The sequence below is a fragment of the Xyrauchen texanus genome, chromosome 29 (assembly GCF_025860055.1).
Source record: "Xyrauchen texanus isolate HMW12.3.18 chromosome 29, RBS_HiC_50CHRs, whole genome shotgun sequence".
In the NCBI taxonomy this organism is placed as follows: Eukaryota; Metazoa; Chordata; class Actinopteri; order Cypriniformes; family Catostomidae; genus Xyrauchen; species Xyrauchen texanus.
The window spans coordinates 18,406,318-18,427,930 of NC_068304.1; the positions used below are offsets into that span (position 1 = coordinate 18,406,318).

Below are 21,613 nucleotides of genomic sequence, written 5' to 3' on the forward strand. Positions count from 1 at the left end.
TTGGTGCAATAACATACAGAAAATATGAAACCAAAGCCAACAATAATTTTTGTCTTTGTTATTTTATAAAGATTAAATTATATAACGTTCAATGACACATTTTTTTTTAAATTGATCCACAATAAATGCATCATATGCACACACCCTCCCCTAACCAGAATACACTGGCATAGGTTTGCCCTTAAACACTGCGGTGATAAAAAAAAAAATAATATTTTGCCACTGCAAAAGCCCTAAATGGAACAATTAATTTTGGAATATTTGATTTCAGAACAATTAAATATTCTTCTAGCAGTATGAAATGGCCAGCCTAATTTACAATCAAAATCCAGCATTGTCATTGTCAATAAAATCATGGGGCACTTCACTAAACCACATCCAATGATCTTTGTGGAACTGAAACGTTCAATGACACTTTTTTTTTTTTAATTGATCCAAAATAAATGCATAACTTGTACACACACCCTCCCCCTAACCAGCATACAACGGCATTGGTTTGCACTTAAACACTGCGGTGATTAAAAAAAAATATTTTGCCACTGCAAAAGCCCTAAATGGAACAATTAATTTTGGAATATTTGATTTCAGAACAATTAAATATTCTTCTAGCAGTATGAAATGGCCAGCCTAATTTACAATCAAAATCCAGCATTGTCATTGTCAATAAAATCATGGGGCACTTCACTAAACCACATCCAATGATCTCTGTGGAACTGAAACGTTCAATGACACTTTTTTTTTTTAATTGATCCAAAATAAATGCATAACTTGTACACACACCCTCCCCCTAACCAGCATACAACGGCATTGGTTTGCACTTAAACACTGCGGTGATTAAAAAAAAATATTTTGCCACTGCAAAAGCCCTAAATGGAACAATTAATTTTGGAATATTTGATTTCAGAACAATTAAATATTCTTCTAGCAGTATGAAATGGCCAGCCTAATTTACAATCAAAATCCAGCATTGTCATTGTCAATAAAATCATGGGGCACTTCAGTAAACCACATCCAATGATCTCAGTGGAACTGAAACTTGTTTATAGATTTTCACACTTAAAGTTGTTGAAGTGTGTACTTTTTTCATTCAGTTAAAATACTTTCTACTATTCCAGCTTAATATGCAGATACAACTTTAAGCCAGCCATAATCACACTGGTTTCCCTAAATTTAAACACAATGGCACGATCAAAACAACCTCTGGAATATCTGGCAAGAATATCTGTTTGTCTAACCAACAGAGGAGAAGATGATTGTTTAGGAGATCTGTTTGGAAATTCTGTCATTAATGTATTTTTGCAGAAAGAGCATTTTTTTAAACTCAGTTTTTCACAATTCCTGACATTTAATCATAGAACAAAATGTACTGTCTTAGGTCAGTTAGGATCAATTCTTTATTTTAAATGTCAGAATAATAGTAGAGTGAATGATTTATTTCAGCTTTTAATTGATTATATCACATTCCCAGTGGGTCAGATGTTTACATCCACTTATTTGGTAGCTTTGCCTTTAAATTGTTTAACTTGGGTCAAACATTTTGAGTAGCCTTCCACAAGCTTCTCACAATAAGTTGCTGGAATGTTGGCCCGTTTCTCCAGACAGAACTGGTTTGTACTGGAGTCAGGTTTGTAAGCCTCCTTGCTCGCACATGCTTTTTCAGTTCTGCCCTAAAAAATTTGATTGAGGTCAGGGCTTTGTGTTGGCCAGTCCAATACCTTGACTTTGTTGTCCTTAAGCTATTTTGCCACAACTTGAGGAATGCTTGGGGTCATTTTCCATTTGGAACACCTATTTGTGACAAAGCTTTAACTTCATGGCTGATGTCTTGTTTTTTTTTTAATCAGACCAGAAGGCATTTCTCCAAAAAGTAAGATCTCTGTCCCCATATACACTTGCAAACTGTAGTCTGGCTTTTTATGGCAGTTTTGGAGCAGTGGTTTCTTCCATCCTGAGCAGCCTTTATGTCATGTCAATATAGGACTCATTTTACTATGGATATAGATACTTGTCTCCCTGTTTCCTCCAGCATCTTTACAAAGGTCCTTAGCTCTTGTTCTGGGATTGATTTGCACTTTTCGCACTAAACTCCGTTCATCTCTAGGAGACAGAATGTGTCTCCTTCATGAGCAGTATGATGGCTGTGTGGTCCCATGGTGTTTATACTTGCGTACTATTGTTTGTACAGATGAACGTGGTACCTTCAGGCATTTGGAAATTGCTCCCAAAGATGAACCAGACTTGGAGGTCCACAATTATTTCCCCTGAGGTTTTGGCTGATTTCTTTTGATTTTCCCATGATGGACAAATAGCAGAGAGGCACTGAGTTTGAAGGTAGGTCTTAAAATACATCCACAGAATTTTCCAAGCTGCTTAAAAGCAAAGTTAACTTAGTGTATGTAACCTTCTGACACACTGGAACTGTGATATAATCAATTAAAAGTGAAAATATCTGTTTGTAAACAATGTTTGGAAAAATTACTCCTGTCATGCACAAAGCAGATGTCCTAAACGACTTGCCAAAACTATAGTTTGCTACCATTAAATCTGTGGAGTGGTTAAAAAAAATTGGTTTTAATGACTCCAACCTAAGTGTGTGTAAACTTCTGGCTTCAACAGATTCTAAAATAAAGCTGCTTACTTTTTTTTACGATTAGTTTCACACATTTTTAAAACAGAAAGGATCATATTTCTTCATTTATGTGAAGGCGAAATTTGAACCTCAACTACATTCTCTGAAGTCAAACAAAGTGAGAAGGTGTGACTCGTTCTCTTCCAATATCCATTTGATAAATGACTCCATGTGAGTATCATGGGGCAGATTCATATTCATACAGTGTCAATGAAAACTTCCCCCTTTCTGAGAACAAGCAAGGCGGAAATTTGCCAATCTATCCGGTTATCTTGAACTAATTAATGAAAAGCGAATCTCTCTTTTTCTCTCCAGGAAAATAAAGACCTGACATGAATTGAGAACTAGAGGATCAAGACCGCAGATCCAATGCAATCTGACTTCTCAAAGTCTCCTGGAAACTTCCCATGGCATGATTATAATCAAACAGGTAATCTGATTGTGAGGTTGTGTAAGAGATATACAGTGATAAAATGAGAAGAAATGGAAAAAGAAAATGAGAGTGGAGGCTATTGTGATAATGTTAATTGTAAATAAACAACTTTGTAATAGAAAGTTTTGTAAAACTTACAACTGCAACATGCAATCCAAGAATGCAACAACAGTAAACAGTGACCTTGGTTTAAGTATTTACTTAAAATGCTCGGATGAGGCCAATGACATTGGTGTCGTCTGCAAACTTCAGGAGCTTGACAGAGGGATCCTTGGTGGTACAGTCATTGGTGTAGAGGGAGAAGAGTAGTGGGGAGAGCACACATCCCTGGGGGACACCAGTGCTGATGGTACAGGTGGTGGAAGTGAATTTTCCCTGCCTCACAAGCTGCTGCCTGTGCCCATCAGAAAGCTGGTAATCCACTGACAGATAAACATGGGAACAGGGAGTTGGTTTAACTTAGTCCGGAGTATAGCTGGGATGATTGTGTTGAAAGCCGAGCTGAAGTCCACAAAAAGGATCCTTGCGTATGGCCCCGGTCTGTCCAGATGTTGCAGGACATGATGCAATCCCATGTTGACTGAGTCATCCACAGACCCGTTTGCTCGATAAGCAAATTGAAGGGGATCTAGAAAGGGTCCAGTGATGTCCTTCAGGTGGGCCAACACCAGTCTCTCAAATGACTTCATGACCACAGATGTCAGGGCGACAGGTCTGTGGTCATTAAGTAGGTTTTTGGTTTCTTAGGGACAGGGATAATAATTGTGCTTTTGAAGCAGCATGGGACTTCACACTGCTCCAGTGATCTATTGAAGATCTGTGTGAAGTTGGTGGCCCGTTGGTTAGCACAGGAACGAAGGCATGCTGGTGAGATGCCATCTGGCCTGAAGCCTTCCTTGACCTTAGATTCCAAAAGACACGGTACACATCGTCTTCTCAGATCTTGAGCGCAGGTTGTGTAGCAGGAGGGGGGGTTGCAGAAGGTGTTAATGTTTGTGTGAAGTGAAGGTCTGAGTGCGTGTGGGGTGTGAAATTGGGCCTTTCGAATCTGCAATAGAACAAATTCAAGTCGTCATCCAGTAGTTGGTCCACCACAGGGTTGGGGGCAGGAGTCCTGTAATTAGTAAGTTGTTTCAGGCCACTCCACACTGATGCAGGGTCGTTAGTTGAAATCTTGTTTTTCAGCTTCTCAGAGTAGCTTCTTTTAGACACTCTGATTTCCTTATTCAGTGTGTTCCTGGCCTGATTATACAAGACTTTATCCCCACCCCTGTAAGCATCCTCTCTGGCATTTTCCGAGTTTTCCTGTGAACCATGGTTTATCATTGTTGAATGATAAAAATGTCCAAGTAGGGATGCACATGTCCTCACAGAAACTGATGTATGATGTAACAGTATCTGTGAGCTCGTCCAGGTCTGTAGCTGCAGCTTCAAAAACACTCCAATCAGTGCAGTCAAAGCAGGCTTGTAGTTCCAGCTCTGCTTCATTAGTCCTCTCTTTACAGTCCTTACAACTGGCTTTGTTGATTTTAATTTCTGCCTGTAGGTAGCGATATGCATCCTTTATTGTTGTGTAGCAGTGATCCAATATATTCCTGTCTCTGGTGGGGCATGTAATGTGCTGTCTGTATTTGGGCAGTTCACGTGTGAGATTTGCTTTGTTAAAGTCCCCAAGAATAATAATGGAGTCCGGGTATTGTTCTGTGTCTGTGATTTGATCAGCCAGCTGTTGCAGCGCTATGTTCCCAGACGTGTTTGGAGGAATGTAAACACACTAGAATAAACGAAGAAAACTCCCGCGGCGAGTACAACGGCTTACAGTTAATAAAGAGCGCTTCCAGATTAGGACAGCACATCCTCTTTAACGTCGTAACATTTGTACATCAACTTTCGTTGATGTAAAAGCATGTTCCACCGCCTCTCGTTTTCCCCGTTAACTCCGTGATGCGATCCGCACTGAACAGCCAGAAGCCCGGCAGAGGTAGTAATGGCTTCACTCAGCCAGGTTTCTGTGAAGCACAGTGCAGCAGAGTTTGAGAAGTCCTTATCAGTACGTGTGTGATGTAGTTCATCAGTTTTGTTGTCAAGAGAGCGGAGATTCGCTAGATGAATGCTCGGCAGTACTGTTTGAACACCGCACTGACAGTTTAACCAGCACACCAGCTCGTTTCCCTCGCCTGCATCTCGTAGAGTTTAAACAACACAGCTGGGCCTCCGACTAAAATGTCCAGCAAAACATCTGAATATTCAAAAACCGGGAAAAGATTATCTGGTATGTGCTGCCGAATGTTCAGCAGTTCGTCCCTGGTAAAACTGACTGGAAAAAGATTGGAGAGCTCCATACAGAGGCGGCAATCTGCGGCACCATCGTTGACACAATCCATTAAGCGGTGCTGAGTTAAGTGGCATCTTCACGGTAAGGTGCTAACGGTTTGTTTTTTTTGCAGCTCAGAAAACAACAGTGCGGTGGTGGATTGTGTAGGTTGAGTGTTGATTTCACGCTATGTTGTTGCCTAGTTGGTGAGACACAATGCTGAATATTAAATAAACAACATCAATCTTTTACTCTTGTGACAAAAGAGCTTATAGTAACCAGGTAGCTACTTTGACACCTAGTCAGCAAAGAGGAAGTTAATGTGTAAACATGTATTCACCAAACTGTTCTGTTCAGGATTTGCAGTTTGGTACCTAACTTCAACCGAACAATTCCAGATGTTGCATTTACAAAATGTAATATTTAAAAAAGTTCTGGTTTTCCACCGTTGAAAGTTTCCCCTCAACTTGTATAGCTGAATACGGTGTAACACAGCTGCCACGGTTTATCTCTTGACTCAGCAGGTGTAAATGCTTCTTGTTTTACAACCTGCCCCTAATTGACTGGCAGTATTAAAATATCATTTGATTGATACTAAACAGTACTACTTATGTTTATTTAGCTATTTATTTTATTTGAATTTATTCTTTATTTTAATGGTCAGCCATTGACTGACACTAAACATACAGTACTGATTTTTATTTAGCTATTTATTGTATTTATATTTATTCTTTATTTAAATGATCAGCAACTGACTGATACTAAACATACAGTACTGATCTTTATTTAGCTATAACTTTAATTTATTCTTTATTTAAAAGAATAGCAACTGACTGATACTGAACATGCAGTACTGAAGTTTAATCTATGCATAACTAGTGCACAATCCACATAGAAAAGGTCTGTTTTCATTCCAGCTCAAAAATATACTACATTGGCCACCATATCAGTAACATGTGAATTTTCCCCCCTTTAAAATCAGTATCGGCCTCAAAAATCCCATATTGGTCGGGCTCTAGTCCTTTTCGCAGGAAACAAACAATAACTGGTTCTTCAGTGGAACACAAAAGGAGATGCAAGAATAATAGGGGCTGCCACCCTAAGTCACCATTCATCTTTACTGAATGAAAAAAGGTGCAATGAAAGTAAATTGAATAGTGACTCCCTGAGAGATCTCCTTTTTGTGTTCAATGGAAGTAAGGGGTCACATGGGTTTAGAACCACATTAGGGTAAATGTAAATGATGATCAAATTTACTTTTGTATAAAATATGCCCTTAACTCTGTGTTTTAAATCACAGCCTATTTGGGAACACAGTCTGCTCTTTTGTCTACATTAAATCCACATCATTGTAATTTGGCTTGGTTTCATTTATCAGACTGTTTAATTGTATCATTGGCACAACGTCGACACATCACAATAATAATCATTTATTTAAATAAAGATGCAGCAGTTTCTAAAAGTTAGCAGAAAATGCTTGCAGTCAGAATATCCATCAATCCAAAATTAAGTGCCAACAAGAAAATCCAGCGATAACTTCCTCAAGTACACTAATTTAAACAGACTGATAAAAATGCATGCTCCCCTGACACCCAGAAGTAGCATAGTGGCAAATTAAACAAATCTGGACCAGCAGATTTCCCCAGATTTTGCCATTTTACTGTACAATATGAAGAGGCATTCAATGCATCTTTTCTCTAGTCAATTAAACCTTGGCCATCGAAGGCTGAGCCCAGTATAAATCAGGTCTTGACAGAGCAAAGAGTAATGAGCATGGGTTGATAGTATAAGTTTATCATCTCAAATTCAGTTTGCTACAGATAATATTGTCCACACACACATTAGAAGCTGGAGACTCACCTGGGTGGCATGTTTGTGGGTGAACGCGGTTTGAGTGGCTTCTCCTTGTCATCCTTCTTCTCTCGTGGCTCTCTGGGAGGGCGCTCTCTCGGCCTTCCCTCCTTTTCGTCTCGTTTCAGACGATCCCTCTCCCACTCTTCCTTCCTGCGCTGTCTTTCCTTCTCTCGCTCCCTCTCTCTTTCCCTCTCCCGCTCTCTTTGCCTGCGTTCCCGCTCGCGGTGATCTCTCTCACGCTCCCGTTCCCTCTCACGGTGGCGCTCATGAGGATCTCTCTCCCGTTCTCGGTCCTGATATGAGCAAAAAGTCACACTTAAATATAAAACACTTTGGCACCAGGGTCAGAAATTAACGGGGGATTGGGGCAAAAATGCCATTGAAATTGACAAAAATGCCCCAAAATCTAAATTGTGGTTTTATGGTTTAAATTTACAACAACATATATATATATTAAATATTTTATTCAAGGCCTATGTATACATAGTATAGCATGAAACAATTAAATATAATTATAAATAAAAAATACAATCCAGGGGGGAAACATTGTATGGAAGCCCAGGAATGCTACTTACAAATTAATGAAGGAAAAAAATATGAATCTATTAATTTGAAAATAAAAATGTGAATAAACCAATTTATCAATGGACAAATACATTAGACACATTTAAATGTGTTTAATGTTTTAAGATTAGCAATAAAAACAGCATATTAAAAAGGATTTTGTTCTCGTTTTAGACTGAGGGGCTGTTCACATTGAGCGCATTTTAGTGTCCGTTTTATAACCGATTTCAGTGTAAACGTACGTTAGCTTTGACGTCTTGTTCGTGTTTTAGACACCTTGACAAGATAAAAAAATAAAAATAAAATAAGAAGTGAGCACAAACGATGGAGACAGGTGAGAGTGATTCACATGGGGTTAAACCTGCAAAATCTCATGGCTCCCAAAAGCTATCTTGTTTAATACAAAGAAAGGAAAACGTTATGATGTTTCCTTTAATGCCACAATTCAAGCACAAATGAACAACACCGGTTCAGACCTATTTGGACCACATGGAGTGGAGTGTGATGTCACTGCTCCCAAAAAGTTTCTTGCTATATCTAATGAAGGGAAATAGTTACAGTGTTTCTTTTAACGACACAAATCAAGCACAAATGAACGCCACTGGCTTGGAGAGATTTGGACCACAAGGGGTGGAAAGTGACGTCACACAGTCAAAAAAATTATGTCTAACACCGGACCAGCAAAAACAAATTTTTTTTAGGTTATTAAAGGTTATTAAAGCAATTGATTCACTGCCTGACCTTACAGCTATTCAACAGTTTCATTACTGTATGCCCGCTCTCTCTGCCATATTTGTGAACAAAGCCCATATACAGTACCTTCTGTGCACTGTGAGATTATCGACCATAAACACTGGTACACAATGAAACTTTGCTAAACTGTTTCTGTTTATAAGGCTTAAAAACGGGTTACATTTCCTTTACAAAACCAGAAGGTCTTTTTTTTTTTCTTCCAGTAAAAATTAAGTGACTGTTTCATTATGCAAAATTCTAGCAGTGAAGGGGTAAAACTCTTGTTGGTTATTTGACTAAATTGGACACATTTGACCTCAAACATCTTTGACATGTTAATTGCCATTATCTGTGTCAATTACATTTTGCCTATAACATAATCGATTCAGGTACAATTAAAATGTAACTTCAATCAAAATTCAAGATGTTAAATTCGTAACATCCAGACTACAATTGTAAAAGAGGAATGTGATAAAAGAATGTGTACATTGTGTGTTTAGCTTGTGACGGTGGTAATCATGAAATTAATATACCACTCGTTACAGAACTACACACAGTTACCCAACCAATTTAACATCAAATAAATGATTTATTTAAGTCCTATTGTAGAACTCTTTTAGGTTTTTTTCTTTCTAAAGCATTTTAGTGTACTTCAGTCAAAACAGAAATCTTTCTCATACCACAATTTCCAAAACTTAGAGCATGGTGATCATAATCATAATGAATAAACATAATCATCTTGAGCAATCAACAAAGCATTTCATCAACCACGCGATAAACGTATTAACAAAATTTCATCAGTTAATACTTAATGTATTAAAGTCCACAAATAAAAATAATAAAGTGGTAGCTCAACTCACATAACATAAAAGAAATAGTTCAATTCGTTTACCTCTTTTAATAGTTCATACATGACCACGAGAATTTAGCATGCGTTGGTTGAGGTGTGCGTGTATGCTGTAAAATCGCAGCATTTGCCGTCATATAATCACACTGGCTGACATCGCGATTGCGATATGATTAATCGTGCAGCACCAATATATACACAGCAGGTTAGTGTGGAAATATATATATATATATATATATATATATATATATATATATATATATATATATATATATATGTGTGTGTATTTTTTTATATTATCATTTAAAAGAGACACTTTTGTAATACACAAGTAATGCATAACATTAGTTTAAACATTACCATTCGTTCCACAAAAGTGTGCTCGCTGGCCTTCTCTGTGTCATCAGCTGTATGTCATTCTGAGAGTCTGCCTTTTCATACACAGGTAATTATAATAATAAAAATAAAATACTTAAAGATGATCATATAGTGTTTTCAAAATGAATGTGATATAACTGAACGGAGATGTGCATTTTCTTAAGTATAAGTTCTGGAAAGTCCATTGCTTTCTCCAGCGACTCAAGCTGTTGCCCTTGCTCTCGTGAGCAACGAGAGGGCATCGGGAGGATGGTTCTGTTAACAGCATCACGATAACCAGCTCCCATCCTGGACAAGCATCACTATGCATGCTCAGGTAGGGCTGCGTTCAGCATTACACAGTAACATCAAACGAGCCACCATTCATTTCTGATATGCTTCGCATCTGTTTCGTACGCATGGGATTCGCAGATCCAATAAGATCACGTAAACTGCTCGTACCATCGTCCAATGACAGGCCTTCTTACATCCTCTTCGAGTGGCACATGGAAGAGGGGGTGTGTGTTATAACGGAGTTGAAAGTTCATTTGTTGCTCTCAAGTCAACAGTCCAATGGCATTTATTAACTCAATTCTCAATTGGAGAAAGAAAAGAAAAATCAAAACGAAAAAGAAAAGCCATTGGCAAATGGATGAGGAAAAGCAACTGGCAAACAAATTAAGAAAGGTAACTGCCAAATATCTTTTGAAGGTGCTTTTAAAGTACTCATTTATTGCTACATTTAATGACAATTTATACCTATAAATAAATATTATTTACTAATGCACAATTTTTAAACACGAAAATTGTCTTATTTGTCCATTCATAAATTGATTATTCACATTTAAATGCATCCATTTATAAATTAGTTTATTTATTCACATTTAAATGTGTCTATTTATTTGTCCATTTATAAATTGTTTATTTCACATTTTTATTTTCAAATTAATAGACTGATAATTTATTCCTTCATTCTTTTTTTAATAGCACTCCTGGGCTTCCATAATACTGTCCCTTAATGTAAAAGTTCCTTTCTGACACTTTTTGGCACTAGCATAACAGCTCCGTTTCTTTTAAGTCACATGCAAGCAAAAACCTTTCACTTTTCGCCCGTTACCCCGATTCCACTTTGAATGTAATCACCAATACTGGAAATCTGACAGCTTATTCAATGTGCACATATTGGGTGCATGTCTGTTTTCATTATGATGTCAAAACCAGTTGTGATAATTATCAAATGTGTTGTGACGTAAGTTGCATCCCAACCAGACTGACATAGCAACATTGGCTCAACCAGCTTTGTGAGTCTGGGGCAAAACTATCTGTTTTTGCAACAAATGGCAGACATGGGGAGTGTTTGGAAGACCAGTTTGAAAACAGCCATTATTCTTTTAATTTTATTTCGGTGACATTAGTAGCACAGAAGTTACACCTTGTAAATATTTAAAACTGATTAAGACCTGTAGCTGCATGCTTCATGATAAAAGCATTTTGGAAGAAATAATCATAAAAAAAGACAACAAAATCAGAGTATTTTATCAGCATGTACTCACAGGGTAGTATTGCACTGGAGTCTCAGTATACTGCACTCGGAAGTTCTCGTACTGGCCTCCTCGCCAAAAAGGCTCCATATCGTAATCGTAGTACGGGTCGCCGTATGGGTCTCTAACCAGAGAGTCATTATAACCACAGTTGAGAACAATGATAAAATGTACAGTACATTTAAGTGAAGGGTGAGGTGGTAGCTGTTTTTAGAGTGGCCCTAAAAAGTTGTTCATTTGTTTGCAGTTGCATTAAATATTAATTTGAATTTTGTAAATATTTTTGTAACAAAAAAAGTTTTTGGAGCCACTGTATATGGGTGCCACTTTGTAATGTTTTTTGGAAGGGAAATATTTTGGTTTACTGTCGTACTTACCCATAACCTGGATCTCTGAACTCTAAATCTCTGCAATTTAGACAGGGGAAAACATTAGTCAGCTAGATCAATTGTTCACTTGTGTATTAATTGGTCTGGTCTTGGTCAGATTATGGTTACTTATGGGATGCATAACTTTAGTATTTTAGGTTAAAATGTCAAATGTATAAGGGGAAGTGTATATTTTAAACACCTTTTTGCCTTTGCCAAATGTTTATTTTCAAACTGTCCTAAAGCGTGACAAACAGATTTTGAAAAGTACCAAAATTCCATGTAATCGAATTAAAAGTGAGTTCATAGAAGTTACAATCATAATTTTAAAAGAAAAGCATATATATGCTGTTTCAAATAGTTTTAGATGAAATACAGCATGTCACACAGCAGGACATGTCCATATCAAACTAGCATTTCTTATGCAACTTTTGCAAATGCAGAGCAGAGACATTACACAGACCAAACATATTACCACTCTGACCAGAAACTGATTAGTTACTGTTCCATACCCAGGTTCTCTGATCTCTCTGGTGATGTGATAGCCACGTTCCCTGAAGAAATCATTTTCTTTGTCAAAGTCTCGATCATCTTCACCTATGGTTACAGTGAAGCGTTTCTCCTCAAAATCGGGTTCTTGCTCTTTACGGATGGTGGCTTTCTTCAACACCTAATGAAATGCAGAAAACAAATGGCAAGAGTTATTCAAAACTGCAATCCCCCATCCGCCAGCTGGAGCAGGGCTTCATTTTTCAATGGAGTAGGTGCATTTACACATCCTAGACATTTCACATTATCATTTTAGCATAGTACGAATGTCAAAACACATGCATCATGATATGAGTGCAGACAATTTCCGTGGTCACAAATCCACTGCAGAAAACACTACAGACTCATTTGAATGGACAAGTTCCCTCAAAAAAAAACAAAAAATTTTGTCATGTTATCTAGAATAGATGATGACAGAACTGTCATTTTTGGATAAACTATTCTTTGAAGGGTACCTCTTTGGCATGTCTAAGGCCTCTTTCCCAGGCGCTCTCCACCGGAGGATCTGCAGGAGGGGGAGGGGGAGGCAACTCCTCTACAGCAGGGGCTCCCTGAAAGAATCATTCAACGTTTAAATATGCCAGTTTTTAACTTTTTAGTTGGCAATTCTATTGACACTAGAAAAAAAAAACAAAGAGTGGAAAATGAGCTGTAAGGTTGTGTACCCAGGGGTTAGCAGGCATGAGGGGGTGAGGAGCTCCTCCTCCAGGAGGTGCTCCGTTTGGGGAGAAAGGGTCTGGTTTGGAGATGAGGGAGTAGTTGCCTTTATCATTGACTCCTGGATGGATGAACCTACAGATCATGCCCCATGTGCAGTTTCCTAGCAGAAAGTGGAGAAGCCAATTTGATATTCAAATATATTGTGTTATTAAAAAAGAAAATCAAATAAACCTCATCCTATAGGAACTTGTCAGTTGTCAGATATTTTTTTCAAAAATGTTATTGGCAATACAAAATTGTAAAAGAAAAAGGGAGGTTAACATTTGAAAGGTAAATGTACTGCTTACTTGTAAACACTGTAAAGAATAATTTCAAAACTCTTTTCAATGTTAATATCTCAGGTCATCATGAAACCAACTGCAGGATTTGCTCTGCAGATGAGTTAGCATACTGCATTCAATTGCTCCCTCTACTGTTACAATATGGACACACACTCTATTACAGAAAAAACAGTGCCATGCATATATCACCCTTGCACACATTTCTATATTTGTTTTTCAATAATTGAAGACTACCAAGATAACACAAGAATATGACAAAAGGTGAAAATTAGAATGACAAGCAGGCTCATTTCAGCATTACATTTAGACATGTTGTACCAACAGGAAATCAGCTATTCAGAGAAACTATCAAATCATTATTAATGAAGCAGAACTACCTTTCATGAAAAACCTGCAGATGGGTCTGGGTCTGATCTTCCGGTCCATGGGGTCTTTCACCTCCCCCTCTTCCAGGTCATCATCCTGAAAACAACAGTATAAGCACTTTATGGTACAACATCATTACAAATTACTTAGTTACTAGTTACCAATCTTTTTAAAAACAAAGGTAGGTCATATTTATAGTATGTGTATGTGTCAATGTGGTGATAACTTTATATAAAAAATTATCTTCTGCTCCAAGTCCTTTCCCCCGGTTTAACTAGGAGCAAGATGCTGTATTCAAATGCTTCCTCAACTGTTATGATCTGAGCATACACTTAACTACAAAATAACTTCCTGTGACATTCCAAAACAAACAAACCAACAAAGTCATTTTTAGTTGTCTCAGGATACATAAGAAACACAAAGTTAGACAACAAATTTATTATATATGTGATCATTTTCTTTTGAAATACAAGATTTCAAAGTAAATCTTACTGTAACTTGCCGCACTAAAAATTGCAGGCCCCATTTACACCTTACATGCTTTTTGGTGATTGGATTGTTATCGGATAGCACCTGACCACATTAAATACAGGTGTAAATGCACCCAAGACACATTGTGATCGGATCATTGAAACCACATTCAGAGGTGGTCAAACATGGATTCTGACCACATACAAAGTAGGAGAAAATGCAAATTTTCGATTTCCACATACAACTACACAAGTAATTAAAGGGAAAGTTTGCCCAAAAATGAAAATATTCTCATCATTCACTCACCCTCATGCCATCCCAGATGTGAATGACATTCTTTCTTCTGCAGAACATAAATAAAGACTTTAAGAAGAATATCTCAGTTCTGTAGGTCCATACAATGTAAGTGAATGGAGACCAAAACGTTGACGCTCCAAAAAAAGAAATAAAGTCAGTTCAAAATCCAGAAGACTCCAATCTATGTCTTCCCAAGCAGTCCAGTTGGTTTTGATTGAGAACAAACCAAAGTACAGTATAACTCCTTTTTCACTGTACAACTTGCCATTGCAGTCTCTAGGCACGATCATGATTTCAAGCTCGATTACACTTTCTAGTACTTAAGGCATGCACAGAGCACTTAGATGGCACTATAGGAAGTGTAATCGAGCTTGAAATCATGATGCAGTCAAGGAGACTGCTGTCAAGATGTACAGTGAAAAAGGAGCTATATTTTGGTTTGCTATCACCCAAAACCAACTGGATCACATCAGAAGACATGAATTTAACCACTGGTGTTTGATGGATTAAGTTTATGCTGACTTAATCTGCTTTTTGGAGCTACAAATATTTGATCACCATTCACTTGCATCATATGGACCTACAAAGCTGAATTAAGAAAAGCTGTTTTGCAGAATAAAGAAAGTCATACACATCTGGGATGGCATGAGGGTGAGTAAATGATAAGAGTTTTCATTTTTGGGTGAACTATTCCCTTAAGGTTACACTACAGTCTAAGATGCAAGTAGTGTTTTCCATTTTGCGCAGATAACTTTGATCAGATCTGATCACAGTCATTATCCAAAGAATATCCAGATAGATACTACCGGCTATGAAATGCATGTAAATGCAAAATGAAAATGGGGCTCTCACAACTGAAGTCATTGCAAAGTGTCTGTTCTTGAAGGATTGGGAAGCACTAACTGTATTGGACCCGACAGCTAACCCACAACCCTGATGTGAACAAATTAATTTCACATGCGAAGGTGGAAATGACATAGTCTTAAAGTAAGAGAAGCCAAACCCACCCATTTGATTTTTGAGGGAAATGGTCATGTAAAACCAATGCTTTTAGTGCAAAAAATATGGCTTGACTAACATTATAAGGGGACCTCAGAAAAAAAGATTAAAATTTTTTGTATGACCACTTTAAAGTCTTGTGACATTTTAAATTGCTAGTTCTTTTGAAAGTAGCAAAACAGGCTCTAAAAGTCTCAATTGAACGAGAGGGCATAAAATCAACTAGATTGCTTGATTTTAGTTTGGTGCCTGCTTGTTATTTAGCTGTCAAGGACATTTCTACTCATACTGGTATAAATTGCTCTGAAGCTAATAAGGAACGCAATGATTTCTGTACATTAAACTGTGGTGAACTGAGACTTAACAACTCAAATAATGATATGGTCTTCACACAAGATGTTATGTGAACATACTTACATCTATCTCTCCCTCATCAATCTCTCCATCATCATCATCATCTTTCTTTTTATCACGGAACAAATCTCTTCTGCCTCTCTCCCTGGAGTCCTCATACTTTTTCATCTGCGTGTCATTATTATCTGGAGGCAGAATAGGTTTCCTCTCCTTTTTCCTCCTCCTCCTCCTCTTCTCCTCCTCCTCTTCATCCTCTTCCTCCTCATCTTCTCCATCCTCCCCAGCAGGACCTTTCTCTGCGTCATCCTCGTCAGGAGCAGCAGTGCTCGGCTCTTCTGGAACCTCCTCATCATAATCCAGCTCATGCTCATCCAGATCTCTTGATACGGAAGATTCATCCTTCAAATCACTCACTTCCATTACCACCCTTCTCCTCCTCCTCTCCTCTTCCTCATCATCCTCTTCCTCCAGCTCAGCACAACCAGGGCCAGAATTGGTGGCTTTTTCAACCCCATTGTCATCCTCCTCATATTCTACTCTGGTGTCTTCCCTCTCCTCCTCCACTGGGGTGAACGGTAGATCGTGTTCTGGTCCGGGTGACTCAGGGTCTGGTGATCTAGGCGTGTCTAGAATTTCCTCCCCAGGAGACTGGCTAACGTTCTGCCTGCTTCCTCGAAACATCATAACACGGTTTTGTTGGTGGGCGTCTTTCTCCTCCCGGTCCATCTTGTAGTCCTCCAGGTCTGAAAGTTCTTCTGGATCTTCTCCACCAGCTGCAAACCTGTCTCCATCATCGAAGTCTAAGCCTAATCCACCAACTTGTTCTTCAACATCATTTTCATCATCATTCAGAAGCTCGCTGTCCGACACTCCCTTGTCTTCTGTCGGTGACTCGGGTGACTCCAGCAGCTCGCTGTCAGAGACACCCTTCTCCTCCTCCTCAGGGGACTGGGGGGACTGGGTGGGGCTCTCAGGTGTATCCATTGGCAAGAATTCTGCAGTTGACGTTCAATTGCACCCAATTAGTTTGTTTAACAATAATATATCAACTTATCAGCCAGTCTTACTAAGTTAACAAATGGGTTATCTTTGACATTACATTAAATACATAGCATTACATAAAATTTTTAAGTAACAATTTATACCAGAAAACATATTGAGATGCTTATTCAGAAGTCATTTTAATGTCATAAAAATGTAATAAATATATTTGATCTGCTATGAGTCAAATGTTTGGACTAGTGATAGAGCGCAATATCAGCCAGGCCGATTAATCGGACATTTGGCCATTTTGCGATTATCAGCATTGGCCAATAACAGTGTTCGCTTGGCCGATTAACAGAAGTGTTAACTTTCTTTTGTGTCAGTTCCAATAGATGTCAATGGATAGTTAGCTTTCGGTTTTCAAGGTTTTTTTCTTTTAAAATGCAAATTCAAGTAAATGTTGAATAAAAAATATGTTTCAAAAATGTAGTGTACATCTGATTTGCTGAAGTTTAACTGTACTATGTTTGTTAATTTATATCAGCCATTGAAAACCCATATCGGTTGCCAATTACTAATTTGGACATACATTAATGAATTTATGTTTCTCATGAATAATAATAATAATAATAAAACAAATAGAATCCAAAGGCCTTGAAAACTTTATGATTTAAAGGTGTATGCTTAAATACCTGAAATCAAGATTTGTAGGCAAACACATTTCTTTCAAAACTAACATTTAAACTGATTTATTTTATTTTATTTAGTCACTACATAAATGCTATTCTTTCACTTGTGTTTTCTTGTACTTTTGATTACTACTTTTATTCTAAAATGTGGAAAATACTAAAAATAAAATCTATGTTGGAGTGTCCAAACTTTAGACTAGTAGTGTATATCTGGAACTAATATGACACAAACAGGTACCCTTATAAAAATGTACCATTACCAAAATAACACAAATATTTTCCAATAATTTATATTTTATGAAAGTGGTGATTAATTAATTTACCAGTTTCGTGTTTGCATTAAACACTGTAAAACTAATGATTTTCTGGCAGACACTATGTTTACTATAGCAAAATCCGCCCCAACATTAAAACCACCTGCCTAATATTGTGTAGGTCCCCCTTGTGCATCCAAAACTGCACCAACAGGCATCTCAGAATAGCATTCTGAGATGATATTCTTCTCAACACAATTGTACAGAGCTGTTATTGCAGTTATCGTAGACTTTGTCAGTTTGAACCAGTCTGGCCATTCTCTGCTGTCCTCTCTCATCAACAAGGCGTTTCCATTAACAGAACTGTTGCTCACTGGATGTTTTCGGCACCATTCAGGGTAAATTCTAGAGACTGTTGTGTGTGAAAACCCCAGTAGATCACCAGTTACAGATATACTTAAACCAGACTGTCTGGCACAAACAATCATCCATGCAATTATCTAATCAAGTCAATCGTGGGGCAGCATAGCAGTACATAAAATCATTCATATACGGGTCAGGAGCTTCAGTTAATGTTCACATCAACCATCAGAATGGGGAAGAAATTTAATCTAAGTTATTTGGACCATGGCATGATCTCCTGGGATTTTCACATACAACAGTCTCCAGCGTATTATTGTCAAAAACGTGCCGTAAGAGGCAGTTCTGTGCACAGAAATGCATTGTTGATGAGAGAGTTCAACAGAAAATGGCCAGATAGCCGCTTTGTACAACTGTGGTGAGAATGCTATTCTGAGATGTGGGTTGGCGATGTTATGTCGGCACGAGTGTGACCTACACAATATTAGGCAGGTGTTTTTAATGCTGTGGCCGATTGGTGTATATAAGGGTAGTCTTGCCTAAATAAACCCCTTGTAAAATGACCCCTGAATGCATCTATTATAACAGCTCAACGTTAGCCTGCTAACGTGACCGCTTCCAAAACTTAACAAATCAACTTTTCCATACCACACAAAGGCCAATAACTGAATCATCTGGAACTTGTTTACCTTCTCAGATTTAAGGCAATCGATTCATGAGAGGAGTGACTGACACATGTCTTACTATCCGCTTAATCTTTAGTCAATGTGCCGAACGGGACGGCTCGTTGATGGCGAAGTGGCTAACAGGCCCGAATCCTGCCCGCTCAAGAGAAAACCCCACATAGTTTCCGAAATTTCCCGCACGATCACGCCACTTAACGCACGGAAGCTGCCTTTACATAACTCGTACGTTACTTTCTGAATCTAAATTCGCGCATGTCGCATGTCAAAGAAGTTGCATGTCGTTTCTTCACTACACACTGGCTAAAATCTCGTACAACAATAAAGCGCTCCCTCCTGAAACCACACGCAGATCGCGTATTAAAACACATTCGGTCACCTTTCAAGCCACAGAGTCTTGGGAGACAGGGTCTCGGTGTATGGAGTCCCCGGTTTCTCTTTCCTTATGGTTACGGTGCTCAAACAATGAACGATCGGTTGAGAGGATTCTTAATTTTCTTTACCGGAGAAGTGCACAAACCCTGCACGACACATTGAGAGCGGCCATTACTCGGACGTCATCAAAACGCGACACGATGACTTCCCCTCATTCTGCTACAGTCTGTCGAAATGGAATCAACAGATTATTTATTTTTCAATTGTTAATACAGTTACACCATCTTTGCCTGTCTGACATGCATAATTGGCTTAAGAATATCAATATAGTCATTAACTTAACTGACCAGAAATGGCATAACTTTCGTCAAAGGCTGCTGACAGAAGAACTTATTTCTACTTTATTTGCCTAAATATTATTTTCATTTTGGGGACATTTTATATTCATAACTGTAAGTGCCTAAAAAGAAAGAAAATATTAGGCTATATTTATTTAAAAAAATAATTCATGTGTGATTGTAAATCTTTGAAATATGTAAAAAGCATACATGCAAGAAAATGTTTTAGTAAATTGAATAATTAAATTGGCCAGAAGATCCACATAATTAATTCCATTAGTTTGTTTGTTTGTTCGTTCATTGATTCATTTTATTGTACGTGTGCTGTTTTTATAATGATGTTTTTGCATTAAAGAACTGGAGAGAATGGGATAGCCTATGTATGTACTTAACATTTTCTAGACCATACACTAAATCTCATCTCGACACCTTTATTGAATGTCTGTGCTCCTCTTAATCTTGATATCTGAATCTGAATATCAACATTTTTGAGATTTATACCATCTAAACATCTAAATTCTTAGTATTGCTATTATGACATGCCTTCAATTAAAAATATGTGAGTCTTATATATATATATATATATATATATATATATATATATATATATATATATTTGTAATTTTGTGCTATAACAAAAAATTAGCAAATGTTTCTATTTAAATCCCTTGATAATATGTTGGATGATGCATAATTCTCTTGCACAGGCTAAAAGTGTATCTACATTTTACATTTATGCATTTGGCAGACGCTTTTATCCAAAGCGACTTACAGTGCATTTATTACAGGGACAATACCCCGGAGCAACCTGGAGTTAAGTGCCTTGCTCAAGGACACAATGGTGGTGGCTGTGGGGATTGAACCAGCGACCTTCTGATTTATATCTATACAGTATGTTACAATTTAAAAGTAAATGAACATTGTTCTTAAGGTGGGCATCTTACCCTACAATCCATATAATTGATCTGAAGCAAATATGTAGAAAAAACATGTAAACTAAAAATAATTATACAAAAGTATGCAAATAAAATAAAAGCATGTTTTACTGTAAAATTGTATGTATTGTCTGACAATTACATAAATAGGCCTATCAGCTCATAGATGTCTATCACCTACTACGCCAAATTCAGAGGAAAAATTTGGTGCTAAAAAACACACAACAATCCATAAGAACATTGCCTTTAATCTACACTTGACAAAACTATATACGGAAAGACCAGAAATACCACGGTGAGACTAAAAAAAAAGTCACTGCTTTAATTCTAGCTATGTTGCGTCAAAAACCACTTAAGACATGCGTGCGAATAGCCTGCAAGCTCTTCCACTAGGGGGCGCTATAACGAAGGGACCTGCAGTAAAAGGACTATAGGAAAAAGATTGCATTTTCCAGCGCTTCTGTACAAGATCAGATTATTTGCTTTTCTTGTCAAATACTTCATATCACTGCATTTTGTCCATCTAGGGTGTGTAGCCGACACTGCACGAGAGGTGATTTTGAGCGCTCTGCTTCCACATATCAAGAATGAATTCTGGTAGGAGACGCTTTATTCTCTACCTTGAGTTACTGATGCCAGTTTCCATAATGTATTAGGAAATATTCCTTTTCTTTACATGATTTTTGCTTCTTCTTCTTCTTCTTCTTTTTAATATATAGGGCCTACTTTTGAAGAATTGTGTATTTATATAATATTTATATATGATTCAATATTAATATATGATTTTTTTCTTAACTTGTTGAACTTGTAGGTGCAAAACTTTGTATTTTACGTGATCCTTCGATAACTGAATTCATAATTATTTCCACTGGATAAAGTGTTAATGAGTCATTTGATTTACTGTTCAGGCTCATACAGTATTAGGCAGACAATTGGCTCTCGCGCCGACACTTTGGCTGTGTAGCCTATTAAAAAGCATTGAGCTTTCTACCTTGTCATAGACAGTGTTTACATGTGCGTGCAGCATTTGGGTGCATCAGTATTTTGAACGCAGGTGTCTCGAGAGTTTTTATAACTCCTGCGAGAGACGCTGAAAAAAAAAGCAGAGGAACGCGACGCCAAAGACGTCCGTTAAGCGCACATGTTAAAACTATTTAAAAACAGCGCAAACGGACGCAGAAATGCGTTCTATGTGAACGGCCCCTAAGCAGGCTGCTCACTTGATTTGTAGTCAAAGCCATATCACACTTTTTGTCTGAGCGCGCTTACTGATTTATGACTCTGGTAGTGGCACAGTCAATTAGGAAAACCAAACACTG

General features: G+C 37.7%; 1 protein-coding gene across 1 annotated transcript in view; it reads right to left on the reverse strand.

The window, feature by feature from the left end:
- zc3h18 (zinc finger CCCH-type containing 18) overlaps positions 1-19,200 on the reverse strand; it is a 60,134-nt gene extending 40,934 nt beyond the window's left edge. The window contains 9 exon segments of the mRNA XM_052097559.1: positions 7,237-7,523; positions 11,284-11,395; positions 11,649-11,678; positions 12,152-12,309; positions 12,644-12,739; positions 12,854-13,008; positions 13,567-13,651; positions 15,740-16,671; positions 19,026-19,200. Coding sequence (XP_051953519.1) covers positions 7,237-7,523; positions 11,284-11,395; positions 11,649-11,678; positions 12,152-12,309; positions 12,644-12,739; positions 12,854-13,008; positions 13,567-13,651; positions 15,740-16,660 — 1,844 coding nt within the window. The 5' untranslated portion in view covers positions 16,661-16,671; positions 19,026-19,200.
- Between the last annotated feature and the right edge of the window lie 2,413 nt (positions 19,201-21,613).